This window comes from Arachis ipaensis, chromosome B1 (genome assembly GCF_059453495.1).
Source record: "Arachis ipaensis isolate K30076 ecotype BB chromosome B1, ASM5945349v1, whole genome shotgun sequence".
NCBI lineage: Eukaryota > Viridiplantae > Streptophyta > Magnoliopsida > Fabales > Fabaceae > Arachis > Arachis ipaensis.
Window position 1 is genome coordinate 18,695,362 of NC_142436.1, and position 20,750 is coordinate 18,716,111.

Below are 20,750 nucleotides of genomic sequence, written 5' to 3' on the forward strand. Positions count from 1 at the left end.
CACTTCCACCTTAGTCTTTTCCAGTCCATCTTTTATCTTTTGAAGTGATCTTAAAAAGTCTTTTCTTACACAACTTTTTTCTATGTCTGGTAATACTTCTGCTTCCCTATTCTCTCCTTTAGGTAACCTTAAATGATATTTTGATTCAAGGCACCTTGATCACTTGTCTCCTACACATCACATTTTTTCTTCTTTGTCGACCATTGACACAACACCTTCTATTCAAACTGTTGATGTATCTCTTATGCATATGAGTCATAAGGGCTCAATTTCTCAACTTGAGCTCACTTTTTCCTATACTTATTTTTATCTCCAAATTAAACTTTATTCAAATCTTCTAGGTCAACAATTTGATTTTGATTTTGAAGTCACTTTCTCTTTTTTCGAATGCCTTGTGCAAGTTTTTCAAGCGAAATAAATCCTTGGGACTGAATGCGCAGTCAAAAATTTGTTTGAGCTCACAAGACCTTCATGCTCCCTTTCCCTTTCCCTCAAGTTATGTCCTCTCTAGTTGAGAAAGTTTTTAGGATTTATCAATAATGAGTCTTTTGATTGCATTTCTTGTCAAACTGCAAAATAACTAGTGTTATGCTTCAGTAATAAAAATACTTCATTAATAGTTCCTGTCTTGCTTACTCTTCTTTTGATCTTATACACTAAGATGTTTGGGGTTCCACTCCCACTCCTATGGGAGGGGCTCATCATTTTGTAATTGTTTATATTGATGATTATTCTCATTTTTTTTATATGTATTATTACCATTAGATCCTCAAATTTATATCAGTTTTGCTGCTAGGATTAAGACAATATAGGTATTAATCCATCCATTGGCCTTTTTCCTAATGATGTTGATAATACAGGTACTTCGGCAAGTCCTCCTCTTGAGCTTCGTGATCGTGCACCTTTTCTTGTGTCCTAATGATTCTGCTTTCATGATCATTCCTCTTGATTCCACTCACATACCAGGGTAGGCTCATCATTTTGTAGTGTTTATATTGATGATTATTCTCGTTTTTCTTGAGTATGTATGATTATCAATAGATATGAATTACCTCAAATTTATATCAATTTTGTTGCTAACAAAAAAAAATCTATCCATTGGCCTTTTTCCTAATGACGATGATAATACAGGGACTCCGACAAGTACTCCTGTTAAGCTTTGTGACTAGGCACCTTATTCCACTCACATAGTAGAGTAAGGAATTCATCTCCATAAAACCTAGATCTTACAAAAAAAAAATTCTCCACAAATCCAACTTGATGGCAGACAATACATGAAAAAATCCATGCATTAGATAAATGAAACATTTGTGACTTAGTTGATCTATCTTTTTATTAGAAAGTTCTGGAAAGTGAATGGGTATACAAAATCAAGACTCACTTTGATGGTTCTATTGACTAGTATAAGACACATCTAGTTGCTCATGGATTCTCCTAGGAATATGGTGTTGATTATGAAGAACTATTTTTTTCTGTTACTTGACTTACATCTGTTCAAGCTCTCCTTGCCATTTCAGTATGAAAATAGTCTCTCAATCAAATGGATGTGAAAAACTCCTTCCTCAATAGTGATTGAAAAAAAAAAGTCTACATGAAACCACCTTTGAAATAATCTTATTCTTCTAACAGAAGTTATCTTTTTCGTAAGACACTTTATGATCTCAAGCAAACTACTCGAGAATGGTTCAGAAATTTAGCACCATTGTTTATAATATCAATTTCATATGAAATTTTCATGAGAATATTCTCTTTTCTTCACAAGACTAACTACAATGTTGTCCTTTTGTTGGTGTATATTGGTGGCATGATCATTAACAAAATGATGTTACTGGTGTCAATGATCTTAAAATTACTCTCCATATTCATTTTGAGAAGAAAGATCTTGGATCTATTAATAATTTTCTTCTCTTGAAATTATTTCATCGGATGATGACATTTATCTTTTTCAAGTGAAGAATGCACCTAATTAATCTTCTTGCTTGAGTTGGGCTTATAGATAGTTGCACATAATTTATACCTATTGAGCCTAATGCTCGTTTACTTCTATGGTTGATACCATATATGTTGAGCAATCCTACTCTCGTTTACATGCTTTGATATAACTTATCTTGTTCATATTATTAGCCAGTTTTTATTAGTCTGATCCCCACACTACTCATTATGCTATTATTTTTTAGATTCGTCGTTACATTAAAAGCATTATGTTCCATGTCCTTCATTTTTATGCTTATTCTTCTTTAATCCTCCAAACGTATTTTGTTGTTGATTAGATAGGCAATCCTATTAATATGTGTTCTACTACCAGCTTTTATTTGTTTCTTAATTACAGTCTTATTCTTGCGATCCAAGAATGACATTTATCGTTCAATCAAGCATAGAAGTGGACATGGTGGTCATTCAGTCTTCTCTAACTGAATTAATTGTGATATTAAAAGTGCTATTTAGATTGCTTATAATGACATTTTTTATAAGCACACCAAACACATTAAAGATAATTGTTTCTTTGTTTCACAATAGTTTTTTATTGGTATTATTTGCCTAATCTCTATTGAAATTTTAGATCAGACAGATGATATTTTCGCAAAATTTTATTCTCATCCTCCTACTAAATTTTAGAATTTAGTGTTCAAATTCAAGATAATTTCATTAGTTTTTACCAAAGATTAAAAGGGTTTAGGGTCTAAGAAAGAATATTAGAACTATTAAAATATTGTTATATTTATTAGCATAATATTCTCGTTAATAATATAATATTATGTATTTATTATTTTGATAATTCTCTGATTTATTTATCATCCACAAATTGATAGGTTATACTTTATACATATTTTTTGATACAATAAAAATATATAGACCCCTTTTTCTAATCACTTTTTTTGGTTTCTAACGTATTTATCGTTAAAATATGAAAAAAAATTTAATATTTATGTGCATATTTTTACTTAATTATTTAATATATTGAATGAGATACTACACCATGATATTAAAATTTTAAGTCTAAAATTCGATGGTTATTATCTGAGTTTTTTTTAAAATACTTACTATTTCAAAGCATTCTAAAAAGAGTCTGTAATTTAGAGGAACATATTAAACACAAAATTATTTTTTATCGCTTTTTAATAAATTAAATTTTTTTGAAAAATAATTTCAATCTAAATAATAGTCCCTTGAACAAGAAAAGAGAAACTAAAAATTAATTTATTTTAACATGAAATTAAAACAAAATGTGTCGCCATAATTATAGTGGCGGAGCTTGAAATAAAATTTTTGGAGGGCAAAAATTTAACATAAAAATTTAATAATAATATTTATATTAAAATAAAATTTATAAATACAATTATTCTTTAAGTTTGTTATTAATAAGATAATAAAATAATATAAAATAATTGTATAATAGTACTGTTCGAGTCTTTAGTGACTTAAAATCTTCAATAATTGAATCAGAAGTAAATTTTTCAGCAACTTATAATATTTATTAAATTTTTTTATCAATTTATACAAAGACAATAATGTCAATACTTATTGAATATTTTAATATTTTTCATCATATAAAAAATTAAATTAAATAAACAGTAAAATATAAAATAATATTAAATTAAATAAATAAAAATTCCTAATTTTTTATATTTGAACTCAAAGATAAATGGAGTGTTCCTTGTTGAATAGAAAGCTGCGAAATGCAACATGTTTTTAATGTTTAAAATTAAAAATTATTGTGCAATAAAAGTAAGAGATGAGGATCAAAGTTTGGTGTTTTAAGTCATAGTAAAGTATTTGAACCAATTGAATGATTTTTTAATTTTTTAAAGTACTACTAATTTTTTTATAAAAAGTTTGGAGGTGCCATGGCCCATTGTCTTAACTAAATTTCGTCTCTGACCACAAAAATATATGATTTTAAAAAGTTAATTATTTTGTATTTTAAAGATATATTTTAATAGTATAAAATAAAAATTTGAAAATTTTAATATATTTATTACATTAAAAAATAAGTTTTTGCAAATTTTTTGTAATAATTTTAAAATATATTTTTTTGTGACTTTTAAAATATGTTATTAAAACAGATAATAGTGGGACCTTAAAAATAAATAAAAGAATAAAATCACGTAAAAAAATTTGTATAAAATAGACAAAGGCAACGTGTAGTCGTGTAGCAAAAATCTAATAATCTATGCACCAAAAGTAGAAAGTGGGCTCCAATTTGTTTTTTTTTTTTCTTTTTTTTCTTTTTTGTCTATAAGTGAGCTACGTTCTATTGCTTCTATAAATATGGAACCTTCTTCTCAACAACAAAAGCACTCACTAGTCCCTCCAAAACTCAGCAGCAACTCCCTTCTCATTTTCCCACCAACCAAAAATAGAAGTTAAAAGGAAGTTCTCATTCGAATACTGTATTATTGCATATATATATATCTCTCTGTTCCACCAGCACACTAACAACACAAAATTACTCAAGAAACTAGCTAACTCCACTACTAACAATGGTCGACGTGGACCGGAGGATGACGGGTCTGAACCCGGCTCACGTAGCCGGTCTAAGGCGACTCTCCGTCCGAGCCGCCGCCCCTCTTTCACCATCCGCCACCCTGCGCAACGGCCTGCTCTCGTTCTCTTCCCTCGCAAACAAAGTCGCCACCCATCTCCGCAACTCAGGTATCCAGGTCGAGCCGGGTCTTACCGACTCTGAGTTCGCCATCGCGGAGGCGGAGTTTGGCTTCACCTTCCCGCCAGATCTCCGCGCCGTCTTGGCCGCCGGACTTCCCGTCGGCGCCGGATTCCCGAACTGGCGCGCCTCGGGCATCTCCCGCCAACTCCTCCGCTGCTCGCTGGAGCTCCCAGCTGCTGCGGTATCCGTCCACGTGGCAAGAAATGCGATGTGGGCCAAGACGTGGGGCCCAAGGCCCAACGAGCAAACGAAGGCGTTATGTGTGGCCAGGAACGCGCTCAAGAGAGCGCCGATTCTTGTCCCAATCTTTGACCATTGCTACGTTCCATGCAACCCTTGCCTCGCTGGGAACCCTGTCTTCTTCATCGACGAGGAACGCATGTTCCGATGCGGCTTCGACCTCTCGGATTTCTTCGAGCGGGAGTCTCTGTTTCGAATCTCCGACGCTGGGAATATGTCGTCACGGCGGAATTTCAATGTTTCCGGCGGAAAGAAGCCGCGGTGGATAGATTTCTGGAGCGACGCCGTCACGGATTTTCGTAGAAAATCGTCGTCGTCGGCGACGATCGCTTCGCCGAAGAGGTTTTTGGACATTCGGCGGTGGAAAGTGCCGAAGGGCGTGGAGCAGTATATAGAGCGAATCGGGTCGTGTTTGAAGGACGGTGGATGGAGCGAATCTGAGGTATCAGAAATGGTTCAGGTTTCAGGTTCCGGTTTGGGTTTGGATTCAGGTTCGGATTTGTGTTCGGGTTTGGATAATCAGGGAGTATTAGATGCTTTGTTGTTGAAAGCAGATAGGTTCTCAGACTCGCTCCGGAATTCTGGGTGGAGCTCCGAAGAGGTTTCGGATGCTCTGTGGTTCGATTTTCAACCGGGGAAGGACCAGAAACCGGCTAAAAAGCTGTCATTTGAACAGGTTGAAAGGATTGGGAAACTGGCGGAATCGGTTTCCCGGTCACTATACGTGGAAATAGATTTAGGATCAGTTAAATAGTGGGATTTTTTTTGCCCCTTTTTTTTTGTCTGAGGCAGCGGCCAACGGCCAACGGTGGTATGCATATTTCCTTTTGTGAATATTTTTCGGGAATGCGAATCCATTGTTGGGCAACCGGGGTGTGTCTTCAAAACATACGTGGAAAGGAAAAGTATATGTAACCAAAAAGTTACCGGCCAAAAACTAAATAAAATTACATTAATTTATATTAATAATTAATTTTAAATTTTTTAAATTTAAAATTTAAAAAATTTAAAATTAATTAAATAAACCTAATTAAAACCTATAAAAACAATCTTCCTCTTCTCTCTCACATTAACCTACTCACCTCCAACAATCACACACACAAATTTCTCTCTCACCGTCAGGCCCTCTCCGCTTCTTCACTGCGATCCACTCGTCTTCTATCACCGCGACCCATACCCTCCTCTCCTCCCCTTCCTCCGCCCTCTACAATTTCGTCATCCTCTGCCGCCTCTCCCTCGCCCCTGATTTCCACACCTTTCCTTTTGCGTTCAAAGCATGGAGAGAGGAGGCTAAAACAAATACCAAAGGTGATCCTTCTTTTTCTACCTAGAGAAATGTTAAGTGACCCAATAAATAGTTTTTCAATTGCTTACTGGAATTTGTTTTGGTATCACCATAGGTACGAGAAGAGGCACTCAAATATTGCAGCACATATATCTCCATGCTTCCGTGTGAAGGAAGGAAATCATGTTATCATAGGGCAATGTAGGTTGGTATTCGATACTTCAATCTTATGATTCTTTGTGGCTTAGGAAAGTTTTTTCTGTCATTTATTTTATCGAATTCTTTTAACAGGCCATTTCAAAGACAGTGAGGTTTAACGTGTTGAAAGTGATTCCTGCTGGATCGTCCTCTGGAGCTTTCACACTAGTCGCACGGTAGCAGCATTATCACGATGTTGCTCTCTGCGTTTTGGGATATTAGCCGCCGTTTCGATGATTAAAGAGATTGCAAACTACACAATTACAGAAATATAAAAAAACATTCATTTAATATGAAAAAAAGCATCCTAATACTTAACAAAAGAAATATCCAGTTATATTTTAGCAAAAATAATTAAATATCTATAAAATTTTAAAAAAAATAAAATTCTTAAAGAAATAGAGATTCACATTTACAATACAAAAAAAATAAAAAAATATATAAAAGAACATCCATTTAATATGAAAAAGAAACATCCTGATACTTAGCAGAAGAAACATCCATATATATTAACTCAGAGATTTTAGATTCATCCAAAGATATTTTGGCTGATTTTTGGCTAATACCCTTTTGGTTCCCTAGCATTGCTCATGTGGAAAATGATATAGCAACGTATATGATCATCTTTTTTTTGTTGGGGAATTATAAATAATTTTTAGAAATTTTATGATGGAAATATCATATGCTTATGTTTTTAAAGTTTGAAAAGTTATTTTTAATTAAATTTAATTTTAGAGAATCAAAATACTATCATTTCAATTTTTATATTTTTTTTGGATATATTTAGGTTTAATTAATCTGTTGATTCCTATAGTTTTGTGAAATTTTTAATTAGGTCCTTATACTTTTTTTCTTTTTAATTGAGTCCCTGTACTAAATTTTTTTTTCAATTAAGTCTCTCTTAGTAGTAATTGGCTTAATTTTATAGGGACTCAACTAAAAAAAAAGAATTAGTATAGGGACCTAAATAAAAGGAAAAAAAGTGTAGGGACCCAATTAAAAAAAATTTTGGTGCAAGGACTCAATTAAAAGAAAAAAAAGTATAGAGACCTAATTAAAAATTTTACGAAACTATAGGGACCAACAGAATAATTAAACCGTATATTTAATTCCCATGAAAATGAAATCATTATAACAAAGTAATACTTAAACCATACACAACTTATATGTAACCTAAATGAAAATGTTGATACTCAATAATCAATGGCTAGAGGAGCTTAAATAAGTACTAGTGTAAGATTTTAATTTAATACATACTTTTGACTCTTATTCGGTAATTTTGGACTAAATTTGTTCTTATTTAATAGTATTTAGATAATCAATCATGTAAATATATAAAAGATGTAATAAATTGATCTTTAAATAGTCTGGTGAGTTTTTGAAACGAGAAATAGAATCTGCAGATAAAGAGAAAACCACTTAAGTGTAGGACCATCTAAAAAATAGAAAAATAATGACATAAGATCATATCAGAAACACCGTTTACAATCATTATTGAGCGAAATCTTTTGATGTATTTTTTTGGATTACCCATGCCATCATAGAGAGTCAGAATTATTGGTAATGCAAAATTTTTAGGCAGTATGAAATTCATGACATTTGCCATGAATGATCCAACTCCGTTGTCCGATTCGTCATCTTCATTGTTTTGTTGATCTCCCTTTGATTGCTGAGTTTCAGAGACATGCGCTGGATCAGAGTTTTCTTCTTCGTCATCTTGTCGTTCATTGTGGTCATCGTTATGAGCAATCCGGATATTGATTTGTTCAGCTATCTAATTTGCCATTTTTTGGTTTTCTTCTGCCATGCACTGATTAGCTTGTTGTAATTCTGTTATCATCAGAAGAAATTCAGAAGGTATGGAAGGAGGTTGACCAGCCATTAGCAGATTTGAACATTTTAGGACCTAAAGAAAAAAAGGGCTTTTGTTTCTAGGCCTCATGGTGGGCGCCAACTATTCTTATGGAGGTTGGCCGCTGTATAGTTCGTCTGGCGATGAGCATCTGCAAGCTTCCATCAGGATGAGTTATATTTCGGCAATGAGAGAATAGAGAATGGATACTTGCAAAAAACACTCCAACGCTTAAATTAGTGAGTGAGTAATAAACTTTACAAATTATAATGTGTCTTAACGATTTTCTTACCTTTCTTATATTTGGAATGAAAATATATTCAGTTATATTTTCGAAAATTTCGTTTTTTTTATGTATTTTTCTACTATATTTATATATTTTTACTTCTTTTAATCTTCAATATCAATTTATTTTTTGCTTAATTCAAAATATGAAAGGTTGGAAAGAATATGATTAGTTTTTAGAATATGATTGGATTGAATATTTTTAAATTTCACCATATTTTAAAGATTTAACTAACTTCGATTCAAAAGATACATATTAATATTATAAATTAAAAAAAGTATTTTATTAAAAATATTAAAAAAATTAAAAGATAAAATACTATTTTAATCTTTAAAATTTGAATCAAATTTTAATTTTGTTTCTAATATTTCAAATATTTTATTTTTGTTTTAAAAAATTTTAAACAAATTTAATGTTGTGATACAATTAAATTTACATAAATAATTAATAGAATGAATGACGTGAGCATCAACAATATTATTGTTAAGTTATATTTGCTTCCTCTTCTCAATTTTTTTCTTGTAAAAAATTTTAAATCTTATCAGTCAATCATCAATGCTCCAGAAACAAAAAAAAAATTGTTTAAAAGATAAAAATTTTTAGAATTGAAATATAACGTTTAAAATGTTTTGGGATAACACTAAATCAATTGAAATTTTTGGAATTGAAATATAACGTTTGAAATTTTTTGGGACTAAAATATGACATTTATTTGAAACGTTAGGTACTGAATTAAAATTTCTTTCAATCATTGGAGATCAAAATAATACTTTACCCAAATTAAAATTTTTATTACGTTTTTAAAGTATATGTTAGTTAAATCCTATTTTAAATATAAAAAAATTAAGATATTGTAATTAAATTATCTTTAATTTGAAAATATATTATTTGGTTGAGGTAATTATATTAATTTCATTTTAAAAAAAAAGTTGTTTATAAAAAATAGATAATTTATTTATTAATTTTAAATGTTAGTTGATGTATATAAATACGTTTTAAAATAAGGTAAAAAAATAAAATAAAATTAGGTAACAATTAAAATTCCATAATTTTTGTAATTAAATTCCTCTTGAAATTTCTTAAAATTTAAAAATACTTTCCGATAACACAAATTTTTTAGTTTTAAAAATTTTAAATGGTCTTAAAAGAATACATGGTGTCCTTAAAAATACTCCGTCTAACCGGTGCACGTGTATACAGGGATCTCTGTAAATTGCAAAAGCTGAAGTTCCCGATCAAAACATTCATGGTGCATGCTGCTGCTAACTATGCGCAACACGACAATCCACATGATACAAATCTGGGGACATGCCACCAACAAATACAAATATTTTTATGCATTATTATGTTTTCGGAGAAACTTCCAAGTTCTTTTTTTTTTATTATTTATTTTGATCTGTGAATTGCCATTCTCACCACTCAAAAGGGATAAGAGAGACACAACCGAAGGGGGAAGGTGTGAGGGAGCAAAGGCTATTCTTTTGATGAATTAAACTAAAACAAAGATGAAAATGCACATTTGGAATTTGGAAAGCAAAGGCTCTTCCAAATTCACATTTAGCCTTAATAAGCTGTTCGATTTTCATGAATTCCTTTTTGGTTTAAGTTTAATGGAAGAAAGTCATAATAATAAGTATTTAATAGGATAAATTAATAAATAGATCTAATTAAATAATTTTTAAATTTTATTGTACTAAAATCAAAATATTTAAGATAAATCTAAAAAAAAGTCAATCTTGTTACGTTAACATCTTTTATAATGGTCATTGTTTTGATACTAATATTTTTTTATAAAAATATTATTCTTACACCAAAATCAGCACTAAAATCAACTATCAATATATTTGTATATAAATACATGTGTAGTTTAATTTATTTTCAATTTAATATATATTTTATACTGATAGCTAATTTTAGTAGTTGATTTTGGATATACGTAGCATAGTTGATTTTTTGAATAACCAAATACAAGTTTTTTTTTTTTGTTTTATTAATTAAAAATAATTTAAATATACAATTAATTTGTAATAACTCTAGTTTTGTACCAGTGCCAAAAGTGTTTGGTATAATTATATTTTTATAAAAATATTTTATAAAAAAATAAAAAAATTATTTAAATCCGAAGATTATTATTCTTTTTGTTTTGAATTTCTCGAAGCTGAAACAATTTCTTTGGAATATGAGAAAGGAGTAGCGTACGGCATGCACGGTGTACTTGTTTCTGGACGTTCAGCTTTAGATATTTAATTTGTTGTCTTGCCGCTGAAAACTTGACATGCTTTTGCAATTCGATCGGTGTTTTTTTTATATTTGATTATCGATGAACAACACTATCTACCACTATGATCGAGAGTGGAATATGGTAAAACATGGATCAAAACAATCCAAAAGCAATTGAAATCAGCAAGGAGTAATTTTTTGTATGAGTACAAATCTAAGAATTTCCACTCTCCTTAGTCTATTTCCAGTTCCATTCCTTTTATCCTAAACAAAAATGTAATTATATATTCATATATGAAATAGGTAAGTAAGAAGTCTCAAGTACTGGTCCCTCAAATTAATGTGTTTGCTTAGTTAAGTGATAAGTAAATAGTTTTTAATTTGTAGTTTGTACTGGTCCCTCAAATGATGACAAGTTCTGGAATTTTTATTTTAAATAAATAAAACAAATATTTTATTTACTGAAATAGGTAATTTGTAGTTTTATTATCGAAATTTATTTTTTTACTTATTTCATTTACAGTGTAAACAATTTGATTACACGTGATACGTGGGATAGAGTGAGATCCACGTATCTCGTTTACAGTGTAAACAAGATATAGTACGACACAAATCAATCAGCTATAAAAGAATATACAAACCATTGGTATTCTCCACAAACATCTCAATCATTCTTCTCATCCGTTTCTTCGATAAATTTAGTGGAAATGTCTAGTGTTAGTAGTTATTTTGTTGTGACGTTGTATTCTAACTGTTACATGAGAAACAGTGATACTGGAGTTATATTTGAGTGTGAAAATTCTATTCTGCTGCGCACTCGGAGAGCATATTCTTTGTCTGAGTTAAAGAGTTTGATATTGATGCACGTCAATGGTAATGACAGAAAAGAGGTTAGAAGAGTTGGTTATCGGATGCTAGTACCGATGGAAATAGAGTATTTCGGTTTTGTCTGTTTTGACTCGATAGCGATGAGCATGTGCGGCTCATGTCAGGTAGGGATGTAAAAGGATCATCCCAAACCTGATGCGTCTGTGAGCCTGGAAGTGGTGGTGGTAGTGGTGGTGAGTCCTCCGCTCCGGCTAGTATGTCACCATGGTCCCCTTGTCTCGCATACTCCGCCTCTTTCTCAGACTCAACATTTAGTCGCTCTGCAGCTGCTCCACGGTCCCTCACACCCCTCTCCTTCCTAGTCGGCCTCCGGGTGTCTGCTCGAATCTTCCTGGCACGCCTACGACGATCAGGAACACCCCGGGGAAGGTCAAGCACGTCCTTAGACTGACTGACGGTAGGCTGCATGTCATCAGGTAGTGTCGAAAGCCTAAGATCATCAAGCATGCTGGTACCAGTCCCAGTACTCCTATGTAAGCTAATAATCTGTAAAGGACTGAATAGAGATTATATGACCCTCATCAAACTTATGCCTCCATCCATTGTACCACTGCTCATGACGCTTAGGCCACCACATGTGTTCCCCCCATCTTAAGGTCGTCAGGAACCTGTCGACATTCACCGGGTCTCCAAGCACTGGCTGCTCCCTAGCGAACTGGCGTTTCACCGGATTAACATGGTGAAACTCCACAATGTTAAAGCAGACGAGGTGAACAACAATCATTCATCGGAAGACCTTCTGCTCGTACTAGTCCCAACTTTGTTGGGCCATACCTATAACCTGTTCACATATGCAACAACCACATTCTCTCTTTTTATGCAATAAAAAGTTGAAAAATGTTACCTCACAGCCAGAGGAACTGTCCAGACCTAATATCGGGTAGACACCACTGAGGAAACCTATGGTATATCCACGAAACTAGGAGCGGAGTGCATTCGGCTATGTTCATGGTATCTCGATGTGCTGCATGGCATAAAGAGTGGTACATCCATGCAAGCACAGCGAATCCCCAAGACGTACCACAAAACCTCTGGATATCTGCCAACAGTGGTAGCCATCTTATATATGCACCTGATTGTTTGACTTGTCAGTCATAAGGTAACCACCAATTAGCAAAAGGATATAACACCTCGTGTACTGTCGGAAGGTGGTTGCATCGGCAATAGCTGCAATATGTCAGACTCAGTCTCGAAGCCATGTCATCTTTATGGAAAACGATTCCTTCCTCTGCGCACTCTGTTGCTAAGCATGAGGAGGTCTGGCACCTAGGAGCTCCCCTACCCACTCCTAGGTGAGGTGCTGGTACCACATTTGAAAGTCAAGCAAGCACGCACCCACTGGATCTTCTTGCGTAACCCTAGATGGTACGCAACGTCCTGCAGGGTGATCGTGCACTCATCCCAAGACAGGTGAAAAGTATGAGTCTTCGGACACCATCGCTCTACAGATGTAGTAATCAGGGAGTTGCTAAAGACAAAGTCCCTGAGCTACACCATGTTGCCGAAGCCAGTCTCCCTCAAGTAAGGGACAATGGCGTCCGGTGCAAGAGTGTGGCTCACTCACCTAGAGAGTAGTAGGCGTGGCCTCTATTAAAAGATAAATGTATTTCAATAACAAATCTATTTCAATTGTAAAGGATTTTATTTCGACATAAAAAAGATAAAAATTAATGATAAACAATTATTTCACATTTCAAAATAATTAACTATAAAAATTCAATATTTAAATAATTTATCAAACATCAATGCAACATATTGAAAATTAAAATTGACAATATAAAATTTGTTTTAAATACATGAAAAAATAGAATCATTTAATAAATAAATCAAAACTAATAATTACAATTAAATTAATTAATAATCTCAATTAATTTAATTAATTGACATTTACTAATTTTTACATTCCACACAACCTAACAAATTCTAATAACATGACAACCTAATCTACATGTATAACAACATTGAATCTATAAAAGCATCCTAACTATAATTACATGCTCAATTACTTAAAAGAGGAAAAGGATCAAAACTAACCTCGAAATCGATCGCTCCCACAATGTGCCAAGTCGTGTTCAGGCAATTGATGTCTCTGTCTTGTGCGTTCACGCACGCCATAAAGTCTGAGTATCTCACAAATATCTAGAGAAATGTTCGAGAAAGGGAGAAATGAAGGTAATAGACAAGAAAAGTGACCAAAGAGGCGCTATGAACGAGTTCCTTATTAGGCACGTCTAAGTCTTATCTCGTTTACAGTGTAAATGAAATAAGATTGTGCATATCTCGTCTACACTTTAAACGAGATTAGGCACGTTTCACAACACGTTTGCAAATGTGATACAGGCAACAACAATTGTGTCTCATCTTGTTTATAGTATAAACAATATATGCACAACCTTATTTTGTTTACACTGTAGACGAGATAAGTAAAGCAAAGTAAATCGGTAAAAATACTATAAATTATTTATTTTCGTAATTAAAATATTTATTTTATTTATTTAAAAAAATCAGTTGTGTGGTGCCACTTTTAAAATAGGGGTATGGTGCTATTGTGATAGTCTATCATAGACGTTCAATGGTAAACTCTTTTTATTACTTATAACTTTGTGGTCTTCGATAACCATGCTGTGGATCGTGCGGAATGACTCCACTTGCAACACATAACATTGAAAAAATTAAAAAATGTGTCGTCAATCAAATATGCATCGCCAATAGGATACACAACTAAAATAGGAATTGTTACCTTTGAGCAACTGGTACGTTAGCCGCTGGAAGGTACTATCTCGGAACAGGCGCAATACACATGGCATTTGCTCCCATGCCCAAACAAACAAAAGATTAAGAAGGCTATCCATATTTTTGCAATCATACCATGATGCACAGCACAGTGCCCTGTAAAGATGCTGAGACATGCTTCCCCCAATTGTAAGTGTGGATCCACTAAAAATCGTAGAGCAATAGTGGATATTTCTCGTGGGCATAGGTCGTTGACTTATCTGCAAATAGGGTCAAACCTAGAAATAAAAAATCTGGTATCTGACGTATCTCTAAATAGAGTCCAAGTGTCCAACGGCTCTATGTCTCTGATACGGCGAACCCATGCCATCTTTATATAAGATTTGGAGAAACTACTCACAACGGGCCGGTTTGCTGCCAAAAATCGCAATGCTCTGGCTCTGCAAGAAGTCATGACTGCTATCTATTTAGTCGCTCACAACCTCTTCGTCAATCAGTAAGCCAAATATATGAGCCACGTCCTCTAATGTAATGGTAACCTCACCCACCAGTAATACAAAGGTGTGAATCTCTGACCTCCATCTTTCTGCGAGAGCAAATAGTAAAGGGTAAAATCTTCTGATCACCTCAATTCTTGAAACGTGGTAGAATTCTGTTACTTGTAAACCTCTAGTAATTAGTAAATAATCAACCAATAAGTTAATTATTATTTAAAGAAATTAGAAAATTAAATTTGACAAGTTAGCAGAGTAGAAATAATTAAAATATAAATTTTAACATTAATTTTAAAGATTTTGGCTCAAAATTGGGGCAAACGGACCAAACCGATTGGATCATGCCCAAACTGGGCCCATGGCCGAGCATATAAAATACTAAAGCAAGCTCTTTTCCTTTTCATTTCAAGGAAACATGGTGAGGAAGAGAGAGCTGCATGCCAAGAACACTCAAACCCTTGATTTAACTTCATTTCCAAGTAACTTTCAATTCGGAGCTCCGATTGATGAGCCGTCAGCGGCCACGTGTTCGTCTCAGAGTTCTCTTTATTTCTATTCGAACAAAGTGGTAAGAAAATCTATATATTATGCCCAGTTTCTTTCTCCCTTTCTGAATTCGCGTTTTAGTGTGAGTATTGAGTGATTTTGGTGATTTTGATGATTTAGGGGTGCTCTAGCGGTGGATATTTATTGGATTTTGTCCAATTAATCCGTGGGTAAGGTAAGGAATCATTACTTTCCTTCTAATTTGACAATTTCATGAGATTATGGTATTGAAGATTTGTATGTATATGGAATTATATGACATTAGGATATATATATATATATATATATATATATATATATATATGAAATTGAAGTCAAATTGGCGAAGTGGTATACTTGAATTGGAGCTTTTGGTGGCTGGAACCCATAGCACTTGATTTGGAACCTTGGAGGCTTGAATTGAAGTGGTTGAGCTTAGGGAGAAATTAGCCAAGGTATGGTTTAGATTTCTCGTATTTAATATGTAATGTCTTATGAAAACTTAGGCTAGATGACCATAGGATAAGAATGAATGTATGAGTATCATAATTGTTTAGTATCTTTAATAATAGTTGTTGATATGGATTGAGAAATTGTTGGTGTTTATTGAATGTGATGGAATTAGAAATGATGAGTGATGGTTTGATGATGAGTGGTAAGTTGGTAATAATGAGTATGTATATATGTATGATGGAATGTTGATGGTTGTTAGGATAATTGTGAAGTTTATGTATGATAGTTTGGTAAAAATGAGGAATGGTGGATGATGGAAGGGTGTGATATTGTGTTAATGTGATTGATATGTTGTGGTGCTGAATTGTGGTGAATTATATATGTAGAATGTTGAGGTTTGAGTGGATTGTTAATGAAAATAGAGGTGAGGGATTCTTGTGTAAAATTGATTTTTGGCCAACTTCGGCGAGTCATAACTTGGCTTCTGAACCCCCAAATTATTTCAAATCTATTTTATATGAAAATTGGGTCCGTGAAGTTTATGTCGTTCGAAGAACAGAAGAAAAATGACTTAAAACGAAAAAATTATGCACGTTGGAAGTTTAGGATTCAAAATTGAAATTCTGTAGGTTTTCAGACTTACCCAAAATTTTCGATAAAACATAGGCCTACGCATACGCGTGTCCCACGCGTACGCATGACCTGGGATTTCTGTGTATGCGAATCTCCTTTACGCGACCATGCGTTTTTGTTTGACATGCATGCGTGCGCGTAAAGGGGACTGCATATGCGAAATGGGTCAAAGTGCACGCCCACGCGTATGCGTGACTTTTCAGTAAATGTACTACCATGCGTACGCGTGACCCTGTTTTCAGTAAATGGGATTTTAGTATTTTAAACATGATTTTAAACCTTTAAACCTCTATTTTTACTTCATTAGACCCTAAATGGTAGTTGAGATATAGTGAAGAGGTTAATCTAGGAAGAAGTAGCTAACTTGGGATTGAAGAAAAATAATTAATAGTCGGAGAAGATGGTACTCGAATTGATAAGATGATGAAAGTGGTGTATGAAGCAATGAAGAGAGTAATGTAATATTTAGAATAAGGAAATATATGATTAACGATTAAATGATTATGATTTATTGAAGAATTGTGGTAATGTTACTTTTGTTAATCATCTTGATTAGGAAGTGATCAACATCTGATTCTTATTAAGTTCTTTTTTTTTTATGCTTTTTGTTAGCAGGTTTTGACACGTGGGTAGCTGCTACTTTTGTTAATCATCTTGATTAGAAAGCTACATTTAAGGTAACATACTAAAATGTAAGTTATTAACATGAGAGAAGTTCAAAGGATAATAACATAAAGCTATTCTTTTTTATTAATTTCTTTTTAGCAAGTTAATTAATTCAGTTTCACTGAGGTTGTATTGGCCGTGTGAAATTCGGTAATTTTTGTATTACTAAATTGTATCCAATAAAAAATAATATTAAGCAGATAATTTAAAATACTTTTAAGAGTAAAAAAAAGAAAATTATATTTATAATTTTTGAATATTCATTCTGGTCTTTTATATTTTAATATTGATCTAATTTTGTATATTTTCTTTTTTTCATATCGTTTGTAATGCATATTCTAATTAACAAGTTTATAATTCATGATTGTTTGTTTAAATTATTATTATTAGTAGTGGTTAGCTTTCTGAAACTTCTCAACATTATAATTAGCATTAGTAGAAATTTAATTTACTAGAATAAATAACGATATTTTTGTTCATCTATTTCTTCTTTTGTTTATCAATGGTTGCTGTTCCTTCTTTATGTTTGTTCTTTATGTTTCTGGATTCAATTTTATCACCTGTTTTTCTTGAATTTGTTGAAATCTCCTATTAGGGTTTACTTTATTATAATGCTCTCTTTTGCAGTAAAAGACAAGATATTTTCTTTGTTCTTGAATCTTTATACCAAGTTTCTCTATCTAATAAGGCTGAATGGCGATCGATGACAATAGAGAAGATCCAAACAGGTATATGGTGCTGAGCATTAGAGAAGATGTTTTCTTTGCTGCATTTTCAATTCCATTGAAGTCTCATTTACTTTTCCATTCAATATATTTCAGATTAACTTTTGAAAATTTTAATGTCAATTAAATATCGATGTTATGTCATTTATAGTTTTTTTTATAATTCTTTCTCAGATATTTTTCATGTTGTAATTTAATTTTATTGGCTTCTCATTTATATGTAGCCAAATTTCAGAAGTTGTCGTAATCTGTAAAATATGTTGTATAGTAGTTTTTCAAAGTGGTTTCTTGGGTATTTTTCATTAATATGCTTTTAATTTGTTACTTTTTTTGTTTACTTAGTTAGTTAGTTTCTTGGTTAAAAGTCTCAGTCTTAGATTCTAATCGTACCATTATGTACTAATAGGAGGTTTTTAGCAACCCAGCAATATTGGCCCAACGGAAAAGAACTGATTTTTAGATTTTGCCTTTTCAGTAAGAAAGTAACGAAATATATTATAGAATATTATATCATGCATGTTAACCGATTAAAGATGTGGGTTAAATCTTTAACTTCGAATGGTTTGTTTTTAATTTATATTCAGTTAGTGGTCTTTTCTACTTTCCTCCTCTTGATAGTTTCTTTTCTCTGTTAGATGAGTTTGATTAGCTAATTCTGAGTTCCTGATCTTTCTAATCTCAAATGGGTGTAGACTACAATAACTCTAAAAAGATTAGTTTTGATAAATTATCAATGTCCATTCAAAATAAATAATATAATCTTTACTAATCATACATATATTGATACTGACTTTAAAAATTCAGCATTTATTAATATATGAAAAGATGATTCGAAGTTCATGTACATGATTTGGTTTCAGAATCCATCAAGATAACAGCAATTTCTTTTTCATTGTTTCTTTCAAAACTTCAGTATTTTTTCTTGGACATTCAAAAAGACCTCATATGTGTTAGTTACTTAGTTACCTATTTTTGTGATGCTCATTATAATGTCAGTTCATTTACGTGATTATTGTTCTCTTGTGTTGCTCAATTGGTAATAATGGTAGATTTAAAATACCTCTCTTTGCTAAATAATTAGGTAAAATTATGTGAAGCATTTTTAGCATGTTTTGTTACAGATGAATTAACTTTGGAAAGAAACTTGAATATAGGGTGAGAGAGCTTTTCCCTCAACTTTTGTTTCAACTCATGGCGAAGGATTAGGGCCAATGTTCTATGTCATTGACGAGCTAGATAATTGTTTAGTGCTGGAGGTGATAAGAAAGAATGATCAGTTGCTCATAACTAACTACTCATTTGAACAGATTAGAACTTTCTATTTTATCGATAGAGGGGCATCTGTTCAATTTAGGTATGTCGATTTTGGAATTTTTTTTATTTCATTGTGGAATCACGACAACCAACCCATCCAAGTTCACCTTGAGCCTGACTACTATGTGCCTGAGCTAATGGACCCAGAGACACTTGATAATGTATCAAGAGTGTTTCACATAAAGTATACTAGGATTGATGAGGACTCATCAGCTGATGTGATGGTTCTATCTGAGTCTGAACCATCTGATGATCAGTTTTCATCAGATGGTGATAAAAACAATGATCAAGATGAGACACTGGTAGGGGATAATCCGCATAATCCGATAGATTTGTCTAGTGGAAGCACTTTATCATTGGAGGTCAACGAACAAAGTAACGCGACAAACGAATTGTCTGATCATAGGTGATGCTAAATGTAACTTTTTTCCTTATGTTTTGGATTTTAATATCATAGGATAGCTTGCTATTTTTTAGTGTGGTGACTAACATATTCATATTATCCTGAATTAGATACACTCCAGAGGTTTATTATGAAAAGATCATCACAGCTTCGGATCTAGGTCAATCTATATTGGTAACTTGATCTCAAAAGACTGAAAATAGTGATTTCTTTTTTTTATTTCTTGCAAGCTTATTGAATATTCTTCCTAAATCTGTTATTCATTGTGTATGAAAATATTATGTTTATCTTAACTATGAATTATTTGTTGCAGTATTTGGCTTTGAAATTTGCTGCGTATCTTAAACTATCTAGAGATTGTTCGATTTGGACGATCACTGGTCCAGATTCCAATGTAGAGAAGAATGTATTCTTTTTCCACTTACTGAAAAGTGGAGGAAGAGGCAGAGAATGGAAGTTTGGGGTCGGGTGGAATGAATGTTGTAGAGTATACAATTTAAAGAAGGGGGACATCATTACCTTGAAACTCGGCTCGATAGCTAACCGCCAGATAGAGTTGTCGATTCAATGATGTTAGGCTTCCTATGTATAACTCTATTTGATAGATATTTTGAAATATATGTTAAGTTGTTTTGGACATATTTTGTTTTTTGATTAATGAACAAATTTATATATGTTGTAAATATTTTGTTTTCGTATCAATAGGTATCTTGACGTTATGTGATTTTAAGATTATACGTAATAGTAAACTACATCTCTGTTGGACTTCTTTTTCCTATTTTTTTAGTGTCTAACAATTGTTATTATATTTTATTATCTTTTATTATCTTAGAAAATATGTTATACCATTTATTGACATATTGAATAATTTTTGTATTCTATTGTTTTATTTTAATGTAGTGATAATTTTATAATTTTCCAAATTTAATACAACATATATATTTTTAAAGAATACATTTTAGTTATATTCTTAGTATTTTTCTTTTAAAAAGGTTTAAGATTCGTGAATCCCGTGCATTGCACGGGTTATCACGCTAGTAAAATATTAAAGCAAGCTCTTTTCCTTTTCATTTCAAGGAAACACGGTGAGGAAGAGAGAGCTGCATGCCAAGAACACTCAAACCCTTGATTTAATTTCATTTCCACGTAACTTTCAATTTGGAGCTCCG

General features: G+C 32.5%; 2 protein-coding genes across 2 annotated transcripts; both read left to right on the top strand.

The window, feature by feature from the left end:
• The first annotated feature begins 4,295 nt into the window (after positions 1–4,295).
• Positions 4,296–7,611, top strand: LOC107616943 (uncharacterized). The gene is made up of 2 exons (XM_016318812.3): positions 4,296–5,817; positions 7,530–7,611. Exon 1 carries the CDS (start codon positions 4,482–4,484, stop codon positions 5,658–5,660), a length of 1,179 nt encoding a protein of 392 aa, XP_016174298.1. The 5' UTR covers positions 4,296–4,481; the 3' UTR covers positions 5,661–5,817; positions 7,530–7,611.
• A 10,221-nt stretch (positions 7,612–17,832) lies between these two features.
• On the top strand, positions 17,833–20,152 carry LOC148575860 (uncharacterized). The gene is made up of 5 exons (XM_088502590.1): positions 17,833–17,867; positions 18,271–18,346; positions 19,019–19,584; positions 19,692–19,755; positions 19,895–20,152. Exons 1-5 carry the CDS (start codon positions 17,833–17,835, stop codon positions 20,150–20,152), a joined length of 999 nt encoding a protein of 332 aa, XP_088358716.1.
• Positions 20,153–20,750: the final 598 nt, after the last annotated feature.